Source organism: Urocitellus parryii, chromosome 1 (genome assembly GCF_045843805.1).
Source record: "Urocitellus parryii isolate mUroPar1 chromosome 1, mUroPar1.hap1, whole genome shotgun sequence".
Classification (NCBI taxonomy): Eukaryota; Metazoa; Chordata; class Mammalia; order Rodentia; family Sciuridae; genus Urocitellus; species Urocitellus parryii.
The window spans coordinates 137660044-137677162 of record NC_135531.1 but is presented as its reverse complement, the minus strand read 5'-3'; the positions used below and the strand labels follow the sequence as shown (position 1 = coordinate 137677162).

Sequence of the window (17119 nt, the reverse complement as noted above, 5' to 3'; positions counted from 1 at the left end):
GTGGACAGCTTGGATGAATTGAAGTTCTACATAATACATTAAATTCCATTTGCTTCACTGGCTGCTTGCTCACAAAAGTTTCCAAAGTTCCATTGAGTAGACACATTCAGGAGAATACAACAAACAAACAAACAAATTTGAAGTTTAAATGCTGTGAAGGATTGAATTCCTCTTCACCAATTGGTAGATCTTAAACAAACTGCAAACACTTAATCTCAGAGTCTTAAATAAGGTAACAGTACATATCCTATCAAACCTGAAATACTAAAAAATAAATGAGATGATAAAGTTCTTAGCATAGTGCCTTTCACAGAGGAAGTATTCAACCAAAGTTAGGTGAATGTAAAAACTTTTTCATATGCTACTAAAATGAAACCCAAACAACATGAAATTCCAAATTGTTACAAGAGGAAGTAGCCTAGATAAGTCAATGTCATAAGCTAACTTTTTCAAATGTTAAATTATTTGCCTTTAAAAAATATTTTAATCAAGTACCTGACCAGGCTTTTATAATTTTACCATTTGCCTTTTGTTTAAGAACATTCTGATTACAATTTATAACCAATGAAAAAACAATGAAAAATTTTTTATGTAATCCAGATTATTATATATGCTTTGCATTCATAGTACAGTACCTTGAGTAATATCTTTAGGAGGAGAATGTTTCTTATTTACAGTAACACCTTTATTTTTCATTTGTCTAGTTCCTGGTGATGCCCTAATAATACAACAAATTTCTGATGTATCTGAAGGAATCTGAAAAGGAAAAAAAACAGTTATTACATAATTAATCCAGGTACCTTTCTTTTATGTTTCTTTATTTCAAATACAAATAGTCTCAATATCCATATTCCATAGATATTAATAATAGCAAGCATTTATTTAATGTTTACTCTAGACACTAATTGTTTCGAAAATATTTGCTCATTTCATACAAGACCTAAGCAAGACAGATTGTTATTCCTCTTTTACAATGAAGAAATTTAATTTCAGAGAGACTGGATGACTTATATAATATAGAGAATAAGTAAAGGTGGAGTTGAAATTCAAGCACTCAAAATGGGAAAGTCTGCATGATTTAATGAGTTAAAATACAACTTTAAATTTAATTCTGAGTCAAACACTAGATTCCTTGACCTTTCAATTCAGGCAGTTTTGACAATTTCCCATCAAGAAGTCTATGGAATAAATAAATATCATATTTTTTAGAAGTGGCATATCTTATTTGTTAGAACTCAGAAGAAAAAAAATATATATATATTATATATAATAATATATGTAATATATATAATAATATATAATATATATAATAATATATAATATAATATATATTATATATAATATATATATTATATATTTATCAAAGTTTTCTCTTATTTTAATTAAAGTCTATTTTAACTAAAGCACTTCGATAAAATTTATTCTGTGGTAGATATCTGGTGTTTTCCTGCTTATTTCCCATTGTCTGGCATTTAGAAGAATCTACCTGGTCTACCAGGCTGCACTCTACCCCTTCCTTATAAATCAGGTGAAGTTGATAATACTTCTGAGCTTCATAGTGGCTGCAAGACCCAACCTAGCCAATGAACATATTCCATGCCCCTGAGACTTTGGGGCTCAGACAAGAGCACTATAAATGTACCAGTAGGAAGACTGAGATTCTGGCACCGAGCAAGAATCCTTAAGATGGCTAAAGTGCTTCCAGATTGATATCCAGCCCTTGCTATAGCTATTGTAGTAGAAACAGACACATCCTATTAGCAGGACGGGATCCCCAATTTAGGTTGATAGGATTCTAACCAAATAAGATCACATAAGTAAATAAGTAGGGTTAGGGTCAGGGTCAGAATTGGATTCATCTCCTCCAAAATTTTATTACAATGACAATAAAAGAAGTACCAAACTTATGAGAACTCAAGCTACCAAGTATAAGACTGTATATCAAACAATGAATTTCAGCCCATAGAATATCAGTTGCTGGAACTATCAAATTAGAATAGAACAGCAATGTATGAAACTAAAAAATCAACAACTGAGATATCTAGGATGAATAAGCAACAAGAGACTATCAGGAAGTAAAAGCAGATTTGAGGACTGGAATTGTGGCTCAGTGGTAGAGCACTTGCCTAGCATGAGTGAGGCACTGGGTTCAATCCTCAGCACCATATAAAAAAATAAATTAAATAAAGGTATTGTATCCATCTACAACTAAAAAAACACTTAACAAAAGCAGATTTGAAGAAGAAACAATGAGAAATATTTGAAATGAAAAACAAAACTATTGAAATAAAAAATTCAATGGAAGACTTAAGCAGCAGAATGAACACAATGAAGAGAGAATTATTGAAAAAAATACCCAGAAGATGATAAATAAATAAAAAATATTAAATAAAGGGTAAAAAGATGTAACCTATGCTAATTAGCATTTCAGAGAAAATAAAATAGATCATACAGAAGCTGGAAAAGAATGATTTGACTTAAAAAATGTTCTAAGGTCCTTGTACTGTTCAGCAACAAAAGTGAGTTACTGTTTAATTCTTTAGACTTTACTAACTTAAATATAGCTAGTAAATTTTCAAGAGTAATCATGATGTAAAACAAAATGGAGAGTATAAATTCCAAACCCATAGGGGGAGAAGTGGAATAAAGAATATTGAAAACTTTTTTTAGTGTACCAAAAATTGTTAAGGAAAAGAAGTCATACCAAAAAAAAAAAAAAGACAAAAAACAAATAAAAAACAAAGACGAGAGAAACAAGTCCAAATACAGCAACAATCACAATACATGTCAGTGGACTAAACTTTAGAGTTAAAAGACGGAGATTCTAAGACTAGAGTGAAAATCCAGCTATTTACAAGAGACTGACCCAAAACAAAAGGAGGTGATAAACTTAAAAATAAAAGAACAGAAAAAATATATACCAAGAAAATACAAAGAGAAAAGTAGGGTAAGGATATTTGTTCAAGACAAAAAACAGAATTGAAAACAAAAGAAAACATTATTAGGAACAAAGAGGCTTGCTAAAGAATAAAAAGAAGGACAAGTCACAAGAAAACTATAACTGTTTAAAATGAACCTGGAGCCAATAAAATAGCTTCAAAATATACAAAGCAAAAATTTAAAGGCCCACAGAAGGAAGCTAACAAATCTCCCATCATTATAGTGCTTAATTTCAACACATTACTCTTTCTTATTGATCACTTAAATAGATGAAATATCAGAAAATATTTTAAAAATTGGAAAACAGAATTAACAAGTTTAATTCAGAGAAACTTCTCACATCAACAATTATAAAATAAATATTATTTTCAAATATAGTAAACATTTAATAAAAATCAATCAAGAACTAGGCCATAATACACCTGTCAAAAATTTCAAAGGACCCCTCCTCCCTTGTACAGACCACTTGCTCCGATCACAATGTAATTAAATTAGAAGTGAACAATAAGCAGAAATAAAAAGTTTTCATATACTTAGAATTTTTAAAAGTTCACATTTCTAAGGAATTCTTTGGTTAAAAATGAAATCATAATGGAATTTAAAAATACTTAAGTAGTACAGAAATGATAACATATCAAACTTGTTGGTTACAATTAAATAAGCATTGAAAGACATGTAAGGTAAATCCAATGAAAATATAAGAAGTCAGTAAAGGTAAGGGCAGGAATCAATAAAATACAAGGTAAAGATATAAAGGATATTAATAATCCCATAGATTTATTCTTTGAAAAAGACTAAGAAAATGAACAAAACTTTGATAAGACTAATTTTTAAAGACAGGAGAAATATTTAGAATGAAAAGAGGTCATGGATATGAGATACACTAAGATTAAAAATAGAAGACTATAGACAAAAATTTTGAGCAAGATAATAATTAACTAAATCTACTAATTATATCTTCCTACCTAGGTAGGTAGATATCATGACCAACACTAAAAAATCACCAGGCATGGTAGTGCACACTTATAACCCAGCTGTTCAGGAAGCTGAGGAAGAAGGTTTGCAAGTTCAAGGCCAGCATGGGCAATTTAGCAAAACCCGATCTCAAAATAAAAAAGGGCTGAGGATGTAGTTCTATGGTAGAGTGACCCTGGGTTTACTTCCCGGTATTGCAAATTTTTTAATCAGCTAATTTATTTCACCTCATTAATAGGTTAAAAGATGAAAAGTAATTTTAATTATCTTAATAGATATAGAAAAGCATTTAATTTAAAAAATAATAATTTTTTCTATGATTTTTCACTTCATAGAAAACTAGAAAAATAGAGAAAGTTCTTAATCTAGTAAAGGTGGGAGATAACAATGCACTCCTTGATCTTGCCATTCAGTGAGGCCAATGTGACTTTTCTTCTGAGTAAGTAATGAATGTCATTCCCAGGCAGGAATATTTAATTACCAAGGTAAAAAGGCCTTTCAGTACTAGCTAGCTTGCTTGCTTTTTCCTTTTTCTTTCCCTTTCTCTCTTGGCAATATTTAAGATTGAACCCAGGAGCACTCTACCACTGAGCAACATTTGTAGCCCCTCCAGCCCCCCCGCCCCATTTACTTACTAACTTATTTATTTTGAGGAACAAGGTCTCATTAACTGCCGAGGGTGGCTTTGAATTTGTGATTCTCATCCCTCAGCCTCTCGAGTGGTTTACAAAATGATTTCTGGTAACATTCAAAATGGTAGCTATTCTGTCAGATACAGCAAGTTGGGGTCTTAGTCCACTCAATGGAAGGACAGTATAAGAAAGAAATTCTGTTGGTTTAGACACTAAAAATTTTCAAGTTGTTTACTACCATAGCTTAATGTAAGTTGTAATTTGCAAAAACTTTAATCTTAATGGTGAAACTTTGTAAATAATTTCACTTATGATCCCAAATAAGAACTATTTTACACTAGAGGTCCCATCCAAGACAATAAGGCACAAATCTCATGGAAGAAACAAACTTGCCATTATTTATAGATGATATGACTGTCTACACAGAAAATACAAAGGAATATACAGACAAATATTAGCAATATTGAAAAGTAGAAGGGTTGCTGGCTATGCACAAATACATACAAATTGATTGTATCTCTACCCCATCAACAATCACTGAGAAAATAGAATTTATAAAAAGGAATAATTTACAACAGCATAAAATAATATAAAGTTCCTTGAAATATACCTAACAAAAATTTTAAGATCATTCTAGTTAAAATGATAGAACTCTATTGAAAAATATTAATAAACACCCAAACAAATGAGGATATATATATCCACAATCTTAAATATGAATATATATTCATATGTTATATATATATAACATATTTATAAGTATTACACATATTTATATATATACACACATACCATGTTCACAGATTTAGTAATTATGTTAAATTTGAAAGATAAAAAGTGAAGTAGAGGAATCAATGACACAAGCCTCAGGATAGTAGTTACTTATTGGGTAGGATAAATGGAATCATGTGAAGTTCTTTGGATTTTTTAGGGGGGTTATTTTTAATGTACTGTTAAATGGTCTAAGTGGTAGGCATAAAGGTGTTCATCTATTTTTTTCATTAAACTATGAAAATTCTCTTTTGTATGAATGCTATACTTATATAAATAGAAAGCCATCATATTCTAAGTTCTTCTTTCTTGCAATGGTTCCATCTCAAGCAAAAGACTACAGGATTTTTCTCAGGGAAGGGTATATAACAGATCATTTCCTCTCTGAAGAACTTCCAGCAGTTGAAGGTGGATGTTTCATGAAAAAATAGTTGGATTAAGTGAAACTGTATGTTTATTGGACACTGAGACTCCCAGTCCTAAGAGAACTTTATCCTCCAGGCAAGGGACTAAAACATTCTGCTCTCAATAGTCCAAAGATCTAATGTTGCTAACAAAAGTAAAAGTTTCAGCCTTATTATTCCACAGTGAATCTAACAGTGGACAAGCCCTACTAATTATCTAGACTGTCCAGTCAGCCTTTTACATCCACAATCTTAAATATGAATATATCCATATAAGTTATATATATATATATATATATATATATATATATAACATATTTATAAGTATTACTATATATTCATATAATTTATATATATATATATATATGAGGAATATTTGGAATGAAAATAAAATTCATATAATGGAGAAAATATATGTGAGAAGAAAGGTGGGGAAGAATAAGAAGAAAAAAGAGGAGAAAGAGAAGAAGGAAATGGAGGAAGAAGTGGGTAAGGGAAGAAAGAAGGGAGAGAAGGATGAAAGGAAGAATAGATCTTGGAGGAAACAGATACTACTCTAGCAAAGAAAAGAGCAAGATTAACTGTATTAACATTAAAAGATAGTTACATTAAGACAACCAGAAAACAAACAAAAGAACAAAACGAAGATAAAAGAACAAGAAGCACAATATCCAAATAATAGGTGATGAAAGGAGTGAACAGAGGAGTAGAAGAGGGAGAGGAAAAGAAATTATTGATGAAAAAATATCATCAGGGGCAGGAAGATGGTGAAATAGAGGAGGTCCTGTTTCTGGCTCCTCTGTGGATGAAACCAAGAAAGCAGACAGGCAGTTTCTCCACATGGTCTCCCCTAGATGGAACATAACATCTCAGAGAGTGTGAGAAGACACCTATACAGTGGATTCTCGCAGAAATCACCAGCGCTGCAACCACCCGTGCAGAATATCAGAGCCTCTGGGCTCAAATAAGTCTCCAGACTCTGGACCCAAAGCCTGCAGTTCTAGCTCACCCACAGCTCACAAGCGGCTTAGCAGAACCACCTATCAGCACCTCTGCAGAACTCCAGACTGCGCTCAGGTCCCACATAGGTCACTCGGCTGCTATATATCCACAGCACAAGGCCATTGCCCAGCTCCCCACACCCCACCAGACACCCTGGCACTGGAAGCAGACCAACTGCATCTTGGAAAACCTTCCTTGCCATTTTTTGGTGGGTGTGGCTATCAGATCAGATCGCCATCTGAGCAGGTACCTGATTTCCAATTCTTCCCCCTCCCCAACAGCATTAACTTGGCACAGTGACCACCCAACACAAAAACAGCTCTCAGTTGGACAGGAGTACAGTGCGAACAGGGTGGCGTCCACCTGGTGTGAGTCTGGGGATGAGAGGTTGCACAGTTGGAACCTGATAAGTAAAAGAGGGGAGGGGACTAAAGTCTGGAGCATAACAGAGAGATTAGGATCTGGGAAATCGCCAGACAAGCGAGGGAGATGATACCGGGGGCTCAAGTCAGACTAGTGGTCACAAAAAAAGAGCCTAGAGGTGCTATTTCCCTGCTGGGACTGGTGGGTGGCACTCCCCACTTCCAGACGCTCCACAACAGGTCTAGTCTTCTCACCCTGGTTACCTACACCATCCTGAGGGCATAGTCACCAGCTTAAAACAGACAATTCCACCTACTGGATGAGAAGAGAAGCAGGAAAGAAACGAGAATTTTTTTTTCTCTTCTTCCTCTTCAATCCTTCTATCCTCTGGCCCTCACATCCTCAACATATGTAAAATCAAGAACTTTGCATGAAATAGGACTTAGAGGATTGAGTCATCTAAATAATATAATATAGAGGAATTGCATAAGCCCTTTTAATTTTCTTTTTTTCGTTCTTTCCTTTTTCTTTCTTCTTCCTTCACCCTCCAAATTATACTATTTTTACATCCTGAATTTTTCTAAATACATATGTGTGTTTGTTTTATGTACTCTACTGTTTTATGTATTCTTACTGGGATAGAGGAAGGCATAGAGATACAAACCATAATTATCTACCCCAAATTACTTCTATTCTCCTGCTACTAATCCTTATCACTAGATTTCTCTTTCACATTTCCTAAGATATATTAACTCTATACCCTCACATCTTTTCCCCTCAGCATATTGTCCTATGCCTGACCCCCAATTCATTGTCCACTGCCGGAAACTGTAAACCTTTTTTTATGAAACTACTTATTATATTTTAAATAATAATTGAATCCAACATTTCTGGACATTGAGACTAAACTGCAAATGTCTTAATAACAACAATGTGTTCATAGGAGATGGATTGTTGATTTTGGAATCTGTTAACATTGTCCTTCCCCACAAAAGAGATATCTTGGAACCCTACAAAAGCACTAAAAATCTATAGGGTAAAAACAATAACACACCACATCCACAGAGCTGGAAAGGAAAACACATGAGCAACATGAAAAAACAAGGGAAGAAAGTACCACAAATCAAGACACCACATCATTAGAAGCATTGGCAGCTATAGCAGGAAACATGACAGAGAAAGATTTCAGGATATACATGGTTAAAATATTTTGAGATCTGAAAGACATAAAAGAACAAATACAGGCAATGAAAGATTACTTCGACAATGAGCTACATAAACAAATCCAAAAAGCAAAAGATCACCTCAACAGGGAGATAGAGGTTCTACAAAAACAAAAACAAAACAGAAATCCTTGAAATGAAAGAAATAATAAACCAAATTAAAAACTCAAATGAAAGCATCACCACCAGAGTAGACCACTTAGAAGATAGGACATCAGACAATGAGGATAAAGTAAATCATCTTGAAAAAAACATAGACCACACAGTGAAAATGATAAGAAATGACAAGCAGAACATTCAAGAAATATGAGATAACATAAAAAGATTTAAGAGTTACTGGGATAGAGGAAGGCATAGAGATATAAACCAAAGGAATGAACAATCTATTCAATGAAATGATATCAGAAAACTTTCCAAACATAAGAATGAATTGGAAATCCAAATTCAAGAACCCTACAGAATGCCAAATGTACAAAATCACAACAGATCCACACCAAGGCACATTATAATAAAAATGCCCAATACAGACCACAGAGAGAATTTTAAAAACCACAAGAGAAAGGAATCAGATTACATATAAGGGAAAATCAATTATGATAATGGCAGATTTTTCAACACAGACCCTGAAAGCTAGAAGTTCCTGGAACAACATATATCAAGCTCTGAAAGATAATGGGTGCCAATCAAAAATCTTGTATCCAGCAAAATTAAGCTTCAGATTTGAAGATGAAATAAAATTCTTCAACAACAAACAAAAGTTAAAAAGAATTTATAGCTAGAATACCAGCATTATAAAACATCCTTGGCAAGATATTTCATGAAGAAAAAATAGGGCTGGGGATGTGGCTCAAGCGATAGCGTGCTTGCCTGGCATGTGCGCTGCGCTGGGTTTGATCCTCAACACCACATACAAAAAAAGATGTTGTGTCTGCCGAAAACTAAACTATAAATACTAAAAAATTTAAAAAAAGAAAAAATAGCAATGAAAATCAGCAGAGAGGTAGTACACTAAAGAAAAAACTAATCAAAGAGGGAAGCCAATTCAAGTAAAATAACAAAAATGAACAAATATGGATAGAAATACAAACCATGTCTCAATAGTAACCCTAAATGTTAATGGTTTAAACTCACCAATCAAAAGACACAGGCTAGCAGATTTGATTTAAAAAAAAAGACCCAACAATATGCTGCCTCCAGGAGACTCATCTGATAGGAAAAGACATCCACAGACTGAAGGTGAAAGGTTAGGAAAAATCATACCACTCACACAGAGTGTAGAAGTAAGCAGGGGTTTCCACACTCCATTAAAGTAGACTTCAAGCCAAGGTTAATCAAACGGGATAAAGATGGACATTACATACTGCTGAAGGAAAGCATACACCAACAAGACATAACAATCCTAAATATATATATGCCCCAAACAATGCTGCAGCTATATTCATCAAACAAACTCTTCTCAAGTTCAAGAGTCAAATTGACCAAAATACAATTAATTGTTGGTGACTTTAACACACCTCTCTCAACACTGGATAGATCTTCCAAACAAAAGTTGAGTAAAGAAACTATAGATCTCAATAACTTAGACTTAACTGACATATATATAGAATATTTAAACCTGCATCAAATGGATACTATTTCTTCTCAGTAGCACATGGATCCTTCTCTAAAATAGACCATATACTCTGCCACAAAGCAACTCTTAGCAAATACAAAAAAGTAGCGATACTACCATGCATTTTATCAGATCATAATGGAATGAAATTGGAAATCAATCACAAAATAAAAAATAAAAATTTCTGCATCACCTGGAAGCTAAACAATATGCTACAGAATGAACAATGGGTCACAAAAGACACCAAGGAGGAGATTAAAAAATTCTTAGATGTAAATGAGAACAAAGACACAACATATTGAAATCTCTGGGACACTATGAAAGCAGTACTAAGAGGAAAATTCATTGCATGGAGTTCATTCCTTAAAAAAAGAAAAAGTCAACAAATAAATGACCTCACACTACATCTCAAAGCCCTAGAAAAAGAAGAACAAGCCAGCAGCAAAAACAGTAGAAGGCAAGAAATAATTAAAAATTAGAGCTGAAATCAATGAAATTGAAACAAAAGAAACAATTGAACAAATTGACAAAACTAAAAGTTGGTTCTTTAAAAAAAGAAATAAAATTGACAGACCCTTAGCCACACTAACGAAGAGAAGGAAACAGAGAACTCAAATTACCAGCATATGTGATGAAAAAGGTAATATCACAACAAACACTACAGAAATACAGAGGATAATTAGAAATTATTCTGAAATCTTATACTCCAATAAAATAGAAGACATTGAAGGCATCAACAAATTTCTTAAGCCATACGATTTGCCCAGACTGAGTCATGAAGATATACACAATTTAAACAGACCAATACCATGTGAGGATACACTTTCTTCTCAGCAGCACATGGATCCTTCTCTAAAATAGACCATATACTCTACCACAAAGCAATTCTTACCAAATACAAAAAAGTAGAGATACTATCATGCATTTTATCAGATCATAATGGAATGAAATTGGAAATCAATCACAAAATTTAAAAAGCCATCAAAAGCTTATCAACCAAGAAAAGCCCAGGAGTGGATGGATACACAGCTGAGTTCTACAAGACCTTTAAAGAAGAACTAATACCAATACTCCTCAATTACTTTCAGGAAATAGAAAAAGAGGGAGTAATTCCAAACTCATTCTATGAGGCCAATATCACTCTGATCCCAAAACCAGGCAAAGACACATTAAAGAAAGAAAACTTCAGACCAATATCTCTAATGAACATAGATGCAAAAATTCTCAATAAAATTCTGGCAAATTGAATACAAAAACATATCAAAAAGATTATGCACCATGATCAAATGGGATTAATCCCATGAGTGCAAGATTGGTTAAACGTATGGAAATCAATAAAGGTAATTCATCACATCCATAGACTTAAAGATAATAATCATATGATCATCTCAATAGACACAGAAAAAGCATTTGACAAAATACAGCACCCCTTTATGTTCAAAACACTAGAAAAACTAGGGATAAAGGACCATATCTCAACATCATAAAGGCTATCTACACTAAGCCTCAGGCCAACATCATTCTAAATGGAGAAAAATTGAAGGCATTCCCTCTAAAAGCATATCTTGCCAAGGATGTTTTATAATGCTGGTATTCTAGCTATAAAAATTGAAGGCATTCCCTCTATTCAACATAGTTCTTGAAACACTGGCCAGAGCAATTAGACGGTCGAAAGAAATCAAAGGGATATATATAGGAAAAGAAGAACTTAAATTAGCACTATTTGCTGACAATGATTCTATACCTAGAAGACCCAAAAAACTCCACCAGAAAACTTCTAGAACTAGTAAATGAATTCAGCAAAGTAGCAGGATATAAAAAACACCCATAAAAAAAGGCATTTATGTATATCAGTGACAAAGCCTCTGAGAAGGAAATGAGGAAAACTACCCCAATTCACATAATCTCAAAAAAAATAAGATACTGGGCAATCAACTTAATGAAAGAAGTGAAAGATCTATACAATGAAAACTACAGAACCCTAAAGAGAGAAATCAAAGAAGACCTTAGAAGATGAAAAGATCTACCTTGCTCTTGGATAGGCAGAATTGATATTATCAAAATTACCATACTACCAAACGCATTGTACAGATTTAATGCAATTCCGATCAAAATCCCAATAGAAATAGAAAAAGCAATCATGAAATTCATCTGGAAAAATAAGAGACCCAGAATAGCTAAAGCAATCCTTACCAGGAAGAGAGAAGCAGGTGGCATCACTGTATAAGAAGTTAAACTATACTACAGAGAAATAGTAACAAAAACAGCATGGTATTGGCACCAAAACAGACTGGTAGACCAATGGTACAGAATAGAGGACACTAACCCATAAAATTACAATTATCTTATATTAGACAAAGGTGCCAAAAATGTGCACTGGAGAAAAGATAGCATCTTCAACAAATGGTGCTAGGAAAACTGGAAATCCATATGCAACAAAAAGAAATTAAACCCCATGCACAAAACTTAACTCAAAATGGATCAAGGACCTAAGAATTAAACCAGAAACTCTGCATCTAATAGAAGAAAAGTAGGCCCTAATCTTCATCATGTGGGATTAGGCCCCAACTTCCTTAATAAGACTCCTATAGCATAAGAATTAAAACCAAGAATTAATAAATGGGATGGAATTAAACTAAAAAGTTTCTTCTCAGCAAAAGAAACAATCTGTGAGGTGAACAGAGATCCTGCCTCCTGGGAGCAAATTTTTATCCTTCACACATCAGATAGAGCACTAATCTCTAGGATATATAAAGAACTCACAAAGCTAAGCACCAAAAAAACAAATAACCCAGTCAACAAATAGGGCAGGGACCTGAACAGACACTTCTCAGAAGAGGATATACAATCAATAAACAAATATATGAAAAAATGCTCATCATCTCTAGCAATCAGAGAAATGCAAATCAAAACTACTCTAAGATATCATCTCACTCCAGTCAGAATGGCAGCTATTATGAAGACAAACAACAATAAGTGTTGGTGAGGATGTGGGGAAAAAGGTACACTCATACATTGCTGGTGGGACTACAGATTGGTGCAGCCAATATGAAAAGCAGTATGGAGATTTCTTGGAAATCTGGGAATGCAACAACCATTTGACCCAGCTATCCCTCTCCTCAGACTATACCGAAAGGACTTAAAAACAGCATACTATAGGGACACAGCCACATCAATGTTTACAGCAGCACAATTCACAATAGCTAAACTGTGGAACCAAACTAGATGCTCTTCAGTAGATGAATGGATTAAAAAATGTGGCATATATACACAATGGAATTTTACTCAGTAATAAAAGATAATAAAATCATGGCAGTTTCAGGTAAATGAATGGCCTTGGAGAAGATATTGCTAAGTGAAGTTAGCCAATCCCAAAAAACAAATGCGGAATGTTTTTCCCTGATATAAGGAGGCTGACACATAGTGGGGTAGGGAGGGTAAAAATGGAAGGAATAGATGAATTCTAGATAGGAAAGAAGGGTTGGAGGGACAGGGAGGAGGCAGGGGAGTACCAAGGATGGTGGAATGTGATGGACATCATTATCCAAAGTACACGTATGAAGACACGAACTGGGTGTCAACCTACTTTATATACAAACAGAGATATGAAAAAATGTGGTATATATGTGTAATAATAATTGTAATGCAAAAAAGTACATGTATAAAGACATGAATTGGCTTGAACATGCTTTATATACAAAGATATGAAAAACTGTGGTCTATATGTGTAATAAATTGTAATGCATTCTGCTGTCATGTACTTAAAAAATAAAATCAATTAAATAAACAACTAAAAAATAATATCAATTAAATGATCTGAAAAATTTTGTGAAACCTAAGCGCATATTTTTCCAGGTTTAAAGAACTCACCATATTCTAGAACAATACATGGAAAAAGATCCATATGAAGGCACATTATCATGAAATTTCAGAACACAGGGTCAAGGAGAAAATTCTTTTGTCTTCCACAGAGTAATAGTTTGTCATTAATTAAAGACTAGGAATTGGGGCTGGGGTTTTGGCTCAGTAGTAGATTGCTTGCCTGGTGTGGGTGAGGCCCTGGGTTTGATCCTCAGCAACACATAAAAATAAATAAATAAAATAAAGGTATTGTGTCCACCTAAACTAAAAAAAATACTTAAAAAAAGACTAGGCATCAACATGACTTCTCAAAATACCACCACAAGAAGCTAGAACTACAATCAAGTTATGCTGGAAAAATTCTAAAGAAAATAATTTCTGCCTAAACTATCAACCAAATAGGAAGTTGAAATAAAAACAGTTTCAGTAATGAAAGGTCTCAATTTCTATGTAAGGTACTCTTTCACAGGAAGCTAGTAGGAGTATTAGCTCCTCTAAAGTAAGGGAAAAATAAAAAGCTATGAGAAACAGGAGATTAGCAAAGGAAATCCCCAGGATGATGGGACAGGGAAATCCCAGGATGATAACTGTTCCTGAAGTACAGAGGGAAACAGTATACTCTATTAGATCTAGGCAGAAGATTCCAGGAGAAACTTCTTTAGTGTTCAATCCCTAGTACCAAAATGTAAATAAATTAGTAAACATATAAAATCAATCAATTAATCAGGAGTGTGGTATTTCCAGCTTTGTTCTTCTTTCTCAACGTTGCTTTAACTATTTGGAGGCTTTGGTGTTCCATGTGAATTTTAAGATTACTTTTTCTATTTCTGCAAAAATGCCATAGGAATTTATAAAGAATGTATGAAATCTTAGATTGCTTTGATATTTGGATATTTCAACAATATTAATTCTTCCAGTCTATAAAATGTGATATCTTTCCATTTATCTGTCTTCTTCAATTTCTTTCATGAATAGCTCATAACTTTCAGTGCACAGAGTTTTACTTCTTTGGTTTAGATTTATTTCTGAGAATTTTGTTCTTTTTGGTGCTATTATAAATGGAATTATCTTCATGATTTATTTTTCGAGTAGCTCACTGTTCGTGTATTGAAGTATGACTGATTTTCATACATTGATTTGACATCCTATAATATTATTGCTGAATTTAATAGTTCTAACAGTTTTTTAGTGGAATCTCAGAAGTTTTTAATGTATAAGATCATGTTATCTGCAAACAGAAACAAGGTAACTCCTTCCTTTCCAACCTAGATATCTTTGATTTCTTTTTGCTTCCTCATTGCTCTGGTTAGGATTTCTGGCACTATGCTAAATAGAGGTACCAAGAGTGGGGCACACTTGTCTTATTCCTGATCTTAGAGGAAATACATCCAGTTTACCCACTCAACATTAGGTTAGCCGTGGGTTTAGCATATTTGCCCTTTCTGTTGTTATTAAGGTACATTCTAATTTATCAGCAATTTTTTATCAGGAAAGACTGTCAAATTTTGTCATATAGTTTTTGCTCTTCACTCTGTTGAAATATCACATTAATTGATTTTTTTTTATAATGGCTCAACCCCCACCCCTGGCAAAAATTTCTTTTGATCATGGTATACTAAACGTGCTGTTGAATTTTGCTGGAATTATGTTGAGGATTTTTGCATCTATACCTCATCTTAGAAATTGGATTATAATTTATTTTCTCATAGTGTCTTTATGTGGCTTTAGTAGGAGAGTAATGTTGGCCTCAAAAAATGAGTTTGGAAGTGTGTCCTCCTCCACAATACTTTGGGAAGACTCTGATACGGATTGACTTTGCTTCTTGGAAATATTCAGTTCAATTTATTCATGAAGACATCTAGTCCTGGACTTTTGTTTATAAGTATTAAATTACTGATTCAAACTCTGTATTTGTCATTGGTCTATTGAGATTTTCTATATCTTCATGATAGAGTCTTTGAAGGTTATAAATTTATAGAAATTATTTCTTCTAGGTTATCTAAATCATTGTACTTGTTGTCTTCTTATGCTGCTTTATATCTCTGAGCTATCAACTACAATGCCTCCTTTTTCATTTATAATTTTGAGTCCTTTCTATTTTTTTTTTCTAAGTCTAACTAAAGTTTGTGTAATTTTACCATTTAATTAAAACAAGTATTAGCTTATTGAACTTTCCTATTGTCTTCTACTCTCCTTTTCATTTACTTCCATTCTAAACTCTATTTTTCTTCCCTTTTTCTAACTTTGGACTTAGTTCTTTTTTGAGTTCCTTGAAGTGTGGAGAAGGTTGTTAACTTGAGAATGTTCATTTTACCTCACGTAGACATATCACTATTATTTTCCACCTAGAATTATTTTACAGCATCTAATAAGTTTTGGTATGTTGTTTCCATTTTTGTTTGTCTAGCATAATTTTTAACTTTCTGTTTTTTTTTGTCCCATTGGTCGTTTAGGACTGCTCTGCTTAATTTCCATATATTTGTGAAATTTCAAAAAATTCATTTCTAGTGATTTCTAGTTTTATACCACTGCTGTCAGAAAAGATATTTGAGATTATTCCAATCTTTTAAAATCTGTTGAGATTTATTTTGTAGTCTGACATGATCTATTCTGGAGTGTGCCCTCGTGAAGAATATGCTGCTGTTAGGCAAAAAGGTCCTGTATATATCTGTTAGTATTAAGTCCACTATATTTGCTTACTGATCTGTCTGGATGTTCTTCCATAGTTGAAAGTCAAGTCTACTATTATTGTAATGCTATTCCTCCCTTCAGTTCTTTTTAAAAAAATTTATTCTAATTAATTATGCATGACAGTGCAATGTATTTTGACACATTGTATACAAATGGTGCAGAACCTCTCATTCCTCTGGCAGAGTCACACTTGTTGTGCAATCATACATGTATATAGGGCAATAATGACTATCTTATTCCACCAACCTTCCTACCCCTACACACCCTCCACTCCTCTCTGAGCACTCCAATGTTCCTCCATTATTCCCTACCCCCTGCCATTATGGATCAGCATCCTTTTATCAGAGATTTAGGGATTTTAGGGGGTTGGTTTATTTCACTTAGCATGATATTCTCCAGCTCCATCTATTTACCTGCAAATGCCATAATTTCATTCTTTTTAACGCTGAGTAATATTCCCTTGTGTATATGTACCACAGTTTCTTTATCCATTCATCTACTGAAGTGCACCTAGGTTGGTTCCATAGTTTAGCTATTGTGAATTGAGCTGCTGTAAACATTGATGTGGCTGCATCAATGTAGTATGCTGATTTTAAGTCCTTTGGATACAAACCAAGGAGTGGGATAGCTGGGTCAAATAGCGGT

General features: G+C 33.5%; 1 protein-coding gene across 1 annotated transcript in view; it reads right to left on the bottom strand.

The window, feature by feature from the left end:
• The window catches only part of Meikin (meiotic kinetochore factor), a 136684-nt gene that overhangs the window by 17337 nt on the left and 102228 nt on the right, over window positions 1-17119 (bottom strand). The window contains exon 13 of the mRNA XM_077799431.1: window positions 636-756. Within this exon, the coding sequence (XP_077655557.1) occupies window positions 636-756 (121 nt within the window). The remainder of the gene's footprint in view (window positions 1-635; window positions 757-17119) is intronic.